General features: G+C 43.3%; 1 protein-coding gene across 1 annotated transcript in view; it reads left to right on the top strand.

Annotated features, from left to right (window-relative positions):
• VWF (von Willebrand factor) overlaps window positions 1-11,456 on the top strand; it is a 219,884-nt gene that overhangs the window by 27,623 nt on the left and 180,805 nt on the right. Inside the window, exon 6 of the mRNA XM_006862763.1 lies at window positions 1,438-1,562. Within this exon, the coding sequence (XP_006862825.1) occupies window positions 1,438-1,562 (125 nt within the window). The remainder of the gene's footprint in view (window positions 1-1,437; window positions 1,563-11,456) is intronic.

Genomic DNA, 11,456 nt, shown 5'->3' on the forward strand with positions numbered 1-11,456 from the left:
ACTCTATGATAAACAGCAAAAGTCCATTAATCATAGGAATGTGAAATGTACTAAGAATGAATCTAATAAAACTGAAAATAGTAAAAATTGAAATCAAACACATAACGATCAATATCCTAGACATTAGGCAGTTGAAATGGACTGACATTGACCATTTTGAATTGTACAATCATATAGTTCACTTTGCAAGGAACATGCAATTGAAAAGGAATGGTTTCACATTCATTGTCAAAAGGGACGTGTCAATGCTGTCTATAATAGGATAATAACCATATGCCTACAAGGAAGACTCGAAGGCACATAAAAAAAAAAAAAAAAAAAAAAAAAAAAAAAAATGGTTGAATGTGAAGCTGATGATGTGCCCTGTAAACTTTCACTCAATCCACAATAAAAACATTTATTTAAAAAAGAAAGAAAACCCTATGGCACACTGTGATACTTTTGACACACATGGGATTACCTTGAGTTGGAATCAATGCAATGGTAACTGGTGTTTTGGTTTCTGTAAGGCTGTGAGGCCCTCACAGTTGGTTGTGAGAACTTGGAGGATGAGAAACAAAGCCTGAGGCCTTAATTAAGGAGCTCACAGTTGAATGGAGGTTGATAAGCAAAACAAAACAAACAAACAAACAAACAAACAAAAAACACACCACACAACAAACAAACCATTAGCACACAATGTGATGAGAACTTTGCTTGAGGTATGCCTAGGAGGCAGAGTGAGTACAGTGAAAGAGCACAGCCAACTCAGACAGCATAGGGGAAAAGGGAGTTCCAGATAGTACCAGTATAATGGAGTTCCTTCCATTCCTCTGTTGTAAGTTGATTCTGATATAAATTGATACTTCTTTATTATTGCCTTTTACAACCAGTATCTTTATAAATCCAATCTTTATTTATCTTTGAGGGTTGGAAACATTCTTCAACATTGATGCTCCTTGCTTCTCCAGTTATACACACATTATGTAAGCAAAACAACAACAAAAAACTGGACAGTTGAAAGTTCAATTGGTCGCAGCTCAAATACATAAGGTGGAAATACCTTAAATAGCTGGTCCAGATAGGCTTACTGGATGAAGTCGTTCTTGAGCTGCATTTTGAAGAATGCGTGGAAATAGCCAAGGCAACAAGAGAGGTGGAGAATGTTCTTCCCAGAGATAGACAGATGTGCAAAGCATGAAGAAATGAGAGTGGATAGGCATCTTCCTTATTGTTTTTCACGTCATCTTCCTCATGACACATTTGCTAAGCGCCAATACCCATCCATGCCCTTGTAGTGTTATGCTGAGTATTGCACAAAAGATATTCCCCACCCAAATGTGTAAACTGTAATCTAATGGGAGATTAGCTCAGGTAATGACAGATCTAGAGTTTTCACTTTGATGTCCTCAGACAGGTGTAATTGTGACTTTATTTTTCTGAAACTTTGCTCCACAGGGACCCTGACTTCAGACCCCTATGACTTTGCCAACTCCTGGGCTATGAGCAGTGGAGAACAGCGGTGCACACGGGCATCCATTCCCATCAGCCCCTGTAACATCTCCTCCGGGGAAATGCAGAAGGTAGGTGCAGCCCAGTCAGAGAATGCTCTGGATATGTGTGGCTTGTGGAATTAAGAGGCAGAGGACACCTGGCCTCAGGCCCTCCATCTGGAGGCTGACTTACCTCTGTGGGTCCCTCTGGCTTTTCAATGTTAGATGCTCATGGACCCTTTTCTTGAAAAGTAACTGTGGTTTGAGTTTCTTGAACTACATCTTTAATGCTGTTCTTTGCTCTGTGTGTGTTAGGGGGAGTGTTGGTGCCTGGAGGTGTAGGTTGCTGTTTGTTGGGAAGAAGTAGCAGCTCCCTGGGCATCTGCTTCATCCTTAAGCTGACACTGAGTTGGCACCAGTATTTCTGGACTGGAAAGATTGCCCGTCTCTCTCCACACAACCCAATTTCTGCTGACACAGAACTTCTTTAGCAGCTCTTTACTTTCATGATCCCACTAACTAGAGCTTCCTACCTAGAGAAGGATGGAGTGGGAAAGAGTGGTCAGAACTGCATCCTGCCTCCTCCATTAGCAGTTGACCTTTCCTGACTCTGGGTGTGAGTGTTGGGAAGGATGACACTTCAGGTGGGGAAAGACCTCCCTGGATGAACTGATCTGGGCTAAGACATGGAGCATGACACCAGGATGAAAATGGATCCTTGTCTGTGCATGGATTGCTATTCTGTTCAGAGTCTCACAGTCTGAGGGACAAGGTTCCTTGGAGATGTTATAAATTGGGAACTCAGGTATGAGAAGGAGATGTGTGTGCAGGGGTCATGGAGAGTCTCTTAGGAGCAGTACTTGAGAGTGAGTGAGAGAAGCAGGATTGAGCATAGGTGGAATTGAACTGTGATGTAGTTATAACCCAGGTCTTAGCCAACCCTGCCAGGAGCTCTGAACACCCAACTTGCGTAAGGGTGCTCACACTGACCAGTTAGGCATTGGATGGATGTAGGCTGCCTCTGGGAGGAGGTGGAGCAGTTCTTTTTGCCTGAAGACAATTCCTGGATAGCACTCAGCTGTGAGCCCTCAGCAGCATTTGTCAACTGACAGATTGAAACTTTTGTAGATAGTCACTGTAGTGAACAGCCTGCCTTGTCTGCCCTCTCTCTAGATAATAACCACACTGTGAAACCCATCACATACATGACTGCTTATGCCAGGATGGAATTTTCCAGACCACACAGAAGCCTTCACCTGTGCCTGTTTAGTTTACTGAGTGCTCACACAAAGCAGTCACTGAGCAGCACAGTCCCTCAATGGGGCAGGTGGACAGATCACGTTTTATAATTGTCTTCAGAGATGAGGAAAACAAAGTCATAGAGGGTACATAGTAGGCCTGAGTCTCTCACCTAGTAAGTAGTTGAGTCTGAGTGAAAGCCCTGCCTGGCTTCCCTTACTTTGCTGCCCTGTTGCCTGGCCTCAGGCTACTCATGCTGTTCCTAGTTGTGCAGCCATATCTTTTTCTTCAGGAATTGAGCCGGGTGACTCTTACAGTTCCAAAGCTCTTTTATGATGGGTTTCTGGGAATTGGGCTGGAAACACAGCATATAATAGTGCTCAATAAATATCTAATGATTGGACGAATGAAAATTTGTTGTTGTTGCTAAGTGCTGTAGAGTCAATTCTGACTCATAGTGACCCTGTAATAGGATTTCCGAGGAGCAGCTAGTGAGTTTGAACTGCTGATCATATGGTTCAAACTGACCTTGTGAACCAGTGCCACACCAGAGCTCCATGAAACTTGTTATTGTTGTTAAGTGCCATCAAGTCAGTTCCGACTCATATCATCCTATATAGGGTTTCTGAGGAGCGGCTTGTGAGTTTGAACCACTGACCTTGTGTTTCAAACTAACCTTGTGGTCTAGTGCTTATCCTAGGACTCCTTGGAAATTGTTGTTGCTGTTATGTGCCGTGGAGTCAGTTCCGACTCATAGTGAGGGTACCCTGTACAGGATTTCCGAGACTGTAAATCTTTACGGGAGCAGAAAGCCTCATCTTTCTCCTGCGGAACAGCTGACAGTTTCGAACTGCTGACCATGAGATTAGCAACCCAATTCATAACCACTACGCTACCAGAGCTCCTTGAAAATTAGGTGATATTATTTAGCTAAGGACTGTGTCTGCAACCACAATAATAATCCAGAATCCTTCACTTATAGTAATTAGATTTACTTAATTCCGTAAGCAGATAGAGAAATTCCAGCTCTCTCCTATTCCAGAAACAAATCACACACACATACCGTCACATGAGAAAGAATCATTATTAGCTGGTTACTCATTCAACAGTTCTGTTTCATAGTCATGGAATCATTTGACCTTCTGAACCACAGATTATGTTAGGTTCAGGAAAACATTCTGGTTGACTCTAAAAAAATCCAGTCACCTGATATGTAAACACAGACCGTTTCTAACTTATAAGCAAGCCCATTCCAAAAGACGTTTGTCCCTTGGGTTTCTAGGGTTTCCTTGGTTCTAGGTTCTCCAGCTAGTCCATAAGTCTGTATTGCTTAGAATGGAGAAGAAGAATGTTTTTGTTAGCTGCTATCCAGTTGGTTCTGATTCATAGAAACCCGTATGACAAAATAGAACTGCCCAAAATAGGCACTAGTTTTTATGGAAGCCTATCTGCACATCTTTCCCCTGTGGAGCAGCTGGATGGGACTGCTAGCTAGCCTTCTCAGTAAGCAGCTGAGTGCCCAACCTCTGAACCACCATGGCTTCTTGAGTTGAAGAACAGCACTGACCAAGATAGACTGATTTTTATCACTGAGAGGGGAATGCTGGGGTGTCAGAGGAGGGGAGGAGTTTCCTTTCCTTTCCTGGAGAAGTGTCTGAAGCTTGCCTCTGGCAGCCCCTTCAGCTCACCTTGGCTTTGTGTTAAGCCTTAGAGTCAGGCCTCTTACCTTGGCTTTGTAGCCATGGACAAGATACTTGTCTTCTCCAAACGTATTTCCATGTGTGTAAAATGGGCCTGCGAGTGGTTCTGGCTACAAAAGGCCATTGTGAAGATAAGAGAGAGGTAATGTGTGTGCAGTGCTTGCTGTTCTTGTGTGCTGTTGAGTTGGTTCTCATTCATAGCAACTCTGTATTGGGTTTCCAAGAGTGGCTGATGGGTTTGAACTGCCGACCTTGTGGTTAGCAGCTCAGTGCTGATTCTACAGCGTCACACCAGTGCTCATGGAGTGCTTAGTGGGGCCCCAGTGTATATTTTCTTCATGGGATCCTAGCATCCTCCTGTTGGCCTACATTTCCCACTGGAGCAGCCTTGCTTGGTGAGTCGCCTAATATGTAAACACAGACAATTTTTTACATTTTTTACACACAGTGCTTTAAACACAGGCTCCAAATTCATTCTTTTCCTCTTAATCTCTTCCCTTTTTCTCCTAATTATAGTGCCCATTCCTTTTGGGTAGCTAAGAGTAGCTTGAGATTAGAAGGTAAGCAAGGTGTGTAAACACACTCGGGAGTTCCTCAGTGGTGCAAATGGTGTACATCCTCTCAGCTGCTAACCCAAAGGTTGGAGGTGCCTTGGAAGAAAGTCCTGGTGATCTGCTGAAGGATCAGTCATTGCAAACTCTGTGGAACAATTTTACCCTAACACATATAAGGTCTTCATGAGTCTTAGCTGACTTGAAGGCAACTAGTTAAGCACATATACACCAATGGCATGGATAAGTGATAGAAACCAATTTTTTTTTTTTTAGAGGTGCTTATTGACCCAGATAAATTTCAAATTGGGCACATTTGAGGAGTATGCAGTATGTAGTATATGTAGTAAGGAGAAGTGGGGATTTTAGAATTCCTTTCTTTCTTTTATTTCCAAACCTACAGTTCTATTGTTGGCTGGTTGTTCAGCCTCTCTCCTCAGTCCTTGCCCTTTAATATTTTATAAACAGAGATGAGACTAAGAGGCTGTCTGTATGTACCTCAGTTGATGAGGTGGGGTATGGGTGGCCACTGTTGAGTATGTATCTCTAATACAGAAACATCTCTGAGGGCATGGACCTTGCCTTATTTTATTTTATTTTGCAAACACGGACTAGTGCAGAGTAAGGTCTTGACAGACATCCTACCCATCTTCAGAGTACAAAGGTATACTCTCATTTGTCTATAAGAAATGGAAATTGAAGAACCTGATACCAAAACTGTGTCGAGGAGGGAGCCCACGCACTTTCTCCTAGAGACAAAGGCAAGAGATACAGGACCCAAGAGCTGTCTTGTTTGCCTCCTCTAGTACCTTTTGAGGTGGCAGCTGCATGCTTGTTACACACTTTGTCTCCTGGGAACATTAAAATCCTCACTAACCAGTGTCCTGGGAGCAGCTTAAGAAATTGAGTTCTTAGTTCTTAGCGCTGGCCTGAGGCCCCCAAACATCCAGACATCCCAGAGGGAGAAGCTACTTCAAGCACAGAACTCTTGGTTTCATGTTGTTTATCTGAGAAGAGAGGCCTGGTGTGGTCCCAGCCAACCAGGTTGTGTTTATCCATGACTTGGGATCCTTCATTGGCTGGGAAGCACAATGACTCATCTCCTGGGAGGTGATTACTGTGGTCCTTTGAATTGTTCCCAGCCTGCTGAGTCCCACTGGGTTCAGAAGTCAAGTCTGGTAAATGGGGCATCATTTACAAGTGTTCCCATGGAGTCTATAGCTCCAAGAGCCATTTGGAGTGGCAGGGTGTTCTGTGCAGGAGAATACGTGGCTTTAGAATCTGTCATGGTAGCCAGAATCCCTTCTCATACTTCTCTAAAGCTTTCTATCTTTCCAGGACTGTAGCCAGGAGTCAGCTCATGCTGAGAGCTAGGGCCTGTTACTTATGCCTATGGGATGGCTGTTTCCTTGTTACGCCAACAAAACCCCAGGACTCTTTCAACTGGGACTCTGATAATTCCATGTTGGATTATATGCAAATTTGCAGCTTTTTCAGCTTTTCAAAACAGAGGACTGCTAGAGCAAAGGGTGCAGATTTAGTAATAAAAATCCCAAGCTATGAATGTTCAACTGGTAGGTAATTCTACAGATTACAGTTTAAGTTCCTTTTTCTTTCTTACTTTCTTTCTTTTTAACTGGGGACTGTCAGCAAAGGCTGCTGGTGGGTTCAAACCACTGACCTTTTGTTTGGCAAGCAAGTGCTTAACTCCTGTGCCACCAAGGCTACTTAGTAAACATTATGAACATATAAATGCCTATGATGTGAACACACCCTTGGGTGTGTTATTACCATGTACTGTGACCTACAGAACAATGTTGTTGCTAGATGCTGTCTGGTTGGTCCTGGACTCAGCGGTCACACAGTGGAGCAGAAGGAAATGCTACCTGGTTCCTACTTCATCTCCATGATCCTCTTGGGACCAGACCATTGTGATCCATAAGGTTTTCACTGGCTGGTTTTCAGAAGTAGATCACAAGGTCTTTCTTCATAGTCCATGTTCATCTGGAATCTCTGCTGAAACCTTTTCAGCACCACAGCGACCCACCAAGTCTCCACTGACAGGCGGATGGGTGGGGCTGCACATGAAGTGCATCGGCTTGGAATCAAACCTGGGGCTACCACAAATTCTGCCACTGAGCCATCACTGCCTCCTCCAGTGTGAGGTGTAGATGCTACAATCATCCCTTAGCCTCAGGATCACCTCCCCCAGACTGGGATGGTTATCCTTTGCTTTTGCTGCTGTAATCTGAGTATAATGATACGTTCTTGGTATACTTCTTTAGAATTGATCCTTAAGACAGCCAGTCTTGGTTGAGAAAACAAAGAGTACCAGTTATTACTCTATATCCAGGTAGAGTATCAGCAACATTAACCTCACACAATTGACTGGTGCATAAGAAATTTTTCTTTATTAATATTGGAACTCTTAGACTCATAGAAACTCAGATTCTAGAAGATACCTAATTCAACCTCCAACACACTGCTTTCCACAGACTTTACTTGGATAGACAAGTTAAGCTGTAACCCCAGTCCAGCTTAAGGGCATTTCTTGGAGACATCCTTATTGGATCTTTCTAGTCATCTTGTAGAGTTCAGCGCTATGCAGCCAGCCTTAATTCCCTGCTAAGTCTCTCTTTATATCACCCTTTCAACTACTTAGGGGCATTGTCCTTTAGTGCCCCTGAATACTGGAAAAACAAGGTATTTCAGTCTGATTTCTCCAGGTCTTATTCAGGAGTTCAAATCCAATGGTACCTCCATGTGTCACCTAACAGTCCCACATTTCTTGTTCTCGACTGGCCTCCAAAATTGGGGGTTATTTGCTGAAAACAATCTTGATTCCTGCTTTCTCTCTCTCTCTCTCATTTTTTTTTGAAGTTCATGACTTTATATTTTCTCCTCTCCCCATTACCCTGGAAGACTCTCTTCCTCTCCTCTGAAACAACATGCTGTTCACCTGTACTTTCTCTTCCTCCCAGGAAATCACCTGTCCCTCAGAAGCTAACATTGTAAACACTCATGTTTGCTTTAAATAACCATGACATGTCTCCTCAATAGTCCAAAGGGGCTCATAAAACACACATTCTGTTGGGTACCAGGTACTTCACTCTTCACATTCTCATTACGGATTGCCCAAGCAATATTTACAAACGATGTACTTGGCGCTTTCTACCATTTCTGCTAACTGGTAAAATGAGAGCTCATGGGCAGAGGGAGGTACTTTTAAACACAGAGGGCTTGACTAAGCTCACAGATAAGGCCTACTCCCGGCATCCCTGCTTCCTTGCTCTGCCTCTTCCATTTCATTCACTTAATTGGGTGATTTGGCAAAGAATAGGCTTTTCTTGGAGATTGGAGGGAATTTTATTACAGTCATTTATTACTTATTACTACATCCTTGGATACTCTAAGTAGTTAGTTGTTAGGTGATGGAGCCATAGCCTGATTTTACAAACAGGATGCCCAAGTGGTACTTCCCTCAGATTTGGGGTTTGGACACAGACACACATACACAATTTTTCCCTTTTGTAGAGTGAAAAGTGCCTTCATAAAGGGACCAACTCATGTAGGCTAAGGAGGATTTAGTATGTGTGCTTAGTTGAGGCCCAAGAGGCCAACCAGGGTGCAGTCATTGGTTTCACTCAATTATTTCTGTGTCCTCTAAGTTACTTCCTGCTTTGTATTGAGGTCTTCCCTTTTCAAGGAAAACAAACTCTACAAATCCCTGACTGGTGTCGAGCCCATGTGTGTCAGAATAAAACTCTTTTCCATTGGTTTTTCAATGGCTGATTTTTCAAGGAGAATCACCAGCTCTTTTTCAAAGGCAACTCAGGGTAGACTCAAGTTAGCTACTAGCATAGTGATTCCGAGTCGGGCTGCTAACCTTAAGGTCAGCAGTTCAACACTACTAGCTGTTCTGTGGGAGAAAGATGAGGCTTTCTGCTCCCATAAAGATTTACAGCCTCAGAAACCCTATTCAGGGTTATTATGAATCAGAACTGACTCCATGGCACACCACCACCACCACTGAATGCATTAACGACTTGCACCCCACAGGGACTCCAAGACTCTCCAGTAATAAGCACTTATGAAAATATGGGGACACTGTCATCTGGACTCCACTAAAGTCAGTAGGGTAGAATCACCATCAGCAGCATCCACCTAAGACTGATTCCTATGAGGAAGACATCAGAAATACCTTCACTCTCCAATATTTTAACCAATTTTAACTACTCGTCTCTCCCATGGCACTCCCAATTTTTCTGCTGGGTATGTAATGTGTTGCAATGGCTACACAGAACTCATAGACCATACGTATAAGTTCAGGAGGAGAAACACCAGAATGAAGTTCTTCAATCAGGACAACCTCTTTTTTTTTTCAGTCAAGGCACACCTCTTTCTGGCCCTGGGCCTCCAGCCTCGGTCCTGCCCTGCGCAGGCAAGTGTTACACAGCTCTTTTAGCCCTGCTGAAATTGCGGACTTCATCAGAAAGCACAGCTCTAACTCTATGAGTCAGCAAACCTGGCTTCCCTGATTAAATGCTCAGAGACACCCATTCCACCAACAAGTCTCCTACTGGAAGGCACTCAGAGTCCTTGATCTGTGGACTGGGAAGCTCTCTGCTTCTTGGATCAAAGAGATTCAGTACAGGGATCTTGTGTCCAAAGAATGTGTTCCATTCCTGGCTCTTCTTCTTGATGGTAGTGAGACATCCCACCTCCCCTTCCACCTCTGGGATGGCCCATTTAAGACCCAGCAGGATGACCAGACTTACAAATCTCCTTATTAGTGTTCTATACACCTTATCTTCATGGTCCCACCCCACAAGGGTACCATACCCCCCACTTTAAAAAAAAAACAACATTATTAGAAAGCTATCCAGAGTCCTGGTGTGGCGCTGTGGGTTAATGCGCTAGACTGCAAAGTTGATTTGAACTGCAAGGTTGGTGGTTCAAGTTCACCAGCCGCTCCTTGAAAACCCTCTAGAGGGTCCCTATGGGTCGGAACTGACTTGATGGCACTGACAACAACAACAAAACAAGCTATCCAGTCCCCTTGGTGGGCCACTAGCTCTTCATATTTGTGGCTTTGTACCATAAACACCTTGCTAATCACAAGGACAGTGGTTTGAGCCTACCAGTTGCTCCTTGGGAGAAAGACAATATTTTCTACTTGCATAAGATTTACAGTCTTGGAAACACTATACAGGGTTGCTATGAGTTGGAGCTGACTCGATGACACTTAGCAACAACAGCCCAGTCATTTGGTGGGAGTTATAAAAACTATGGCTAGAAGAGCCACATCAAATATTTTACCACACTGAAGTACCCTTTTCCTTTCAGAGCAAATTCATTTCCTGAGTGCAGAATAGGATGGGGGGCAGTGAGCTCACGTCTTAGTGGTGAGACAGTGGTGACATTGACCATTGCTCCTTTGCATTCTAGCTTCAGGGGCTGCCCTTGAGTTTCAAAGCTTTTCCTTAAGTTAAATATTTGCTAACCCCAGAGGAGGGTTGGGTAAGGCCCAAATGCCTTCTTAACTTAACAACCTCAAAATCCTTTAACACAATGTTTTTTATACTTCCTCCCCTCCCCTTTTATTTTCCATTGGTGAGGTCCAGAATAAGCTAGAAAGTGATGGTACCCAGGTGAAAATTGAGACGTCTAATGGCATTCTGTGTGGTGCTGTAGGATAAGGATGGGAATGTTAACCACAAGGTTGGTGGTTCAAACACACCAACCACTCCTTGGAAACCTTATATAGAGTTTCTATGAGTCAGAACGGACTACAGAGCACTTAACAGCAACAATTTTGAAAGTCAGCTAACGAAAACTCTATTGAGATGTTTTGGGTGATAGTAAGTACCAAGTAGTTTTACAGTCTGGTTCAAGACACAAGGCACATGTGATCTCTAAATTCAGGTGGGATATGTTCAAGGTCAAATTTTGGATCTTGCAGACTTGTTTAAATTTTCTTCAGCTTTAGCCTGAACATGCATATGAACAATTGACGGTCTATTCCACAGTCTGCACCTTCGCTTGTTTTGGCTGATGATATGGAGCTTTTCCACCATTTCTTCCCACAGATATAGTCAATTTGATTTCTGTGCATTCCATCTGGTTAGGTCCATGGGTATAATCATCTTTTATGTTGTTTAAAAATGGTATTTGCAATGAATACGTCAATGATCTTGCAAAATTCTACCTTACCAAACATGATATCTTTCTCCAGCAAGTGGTCCCTCCTGACAACATGTCCCAAGTATGAGAGATGAAGTCTGGCCATCCTGGCCTCCAAGGAGTACTTTGGATGCACTTCTTCCAACACAGATCTGTTGGTTCTTTTGACAGCCCATGGCAATTTCAATATTCTCCTCCAACACCATAATTCAAAAGCATCAAATCTTCTATGGTTTTCCTTATTCACTGTCCAGCTTTCACATGCATATGAGGTTATTGAAAATACCCTGGGTTGGGTCAGGCACACCTTA

The sequence above is a fragment of the Chrysochloris asiatica genome, unplaced genomic scaffold (genome assembly GCF_000296735.1).
Source record: "Chrysochloris asiatica unplaced genomic scaffold, ChrAsi1.0 scaffold00050, whole genome shotgun sequence".
NCBI classification, from domain to species: domain Eukaryota; kingdom Metazoa; phylum Chordata; class Mammalia; order Afrosoricida; family Chrysochloridae; genus Chrysochloris; species Chrysochloris asiatica.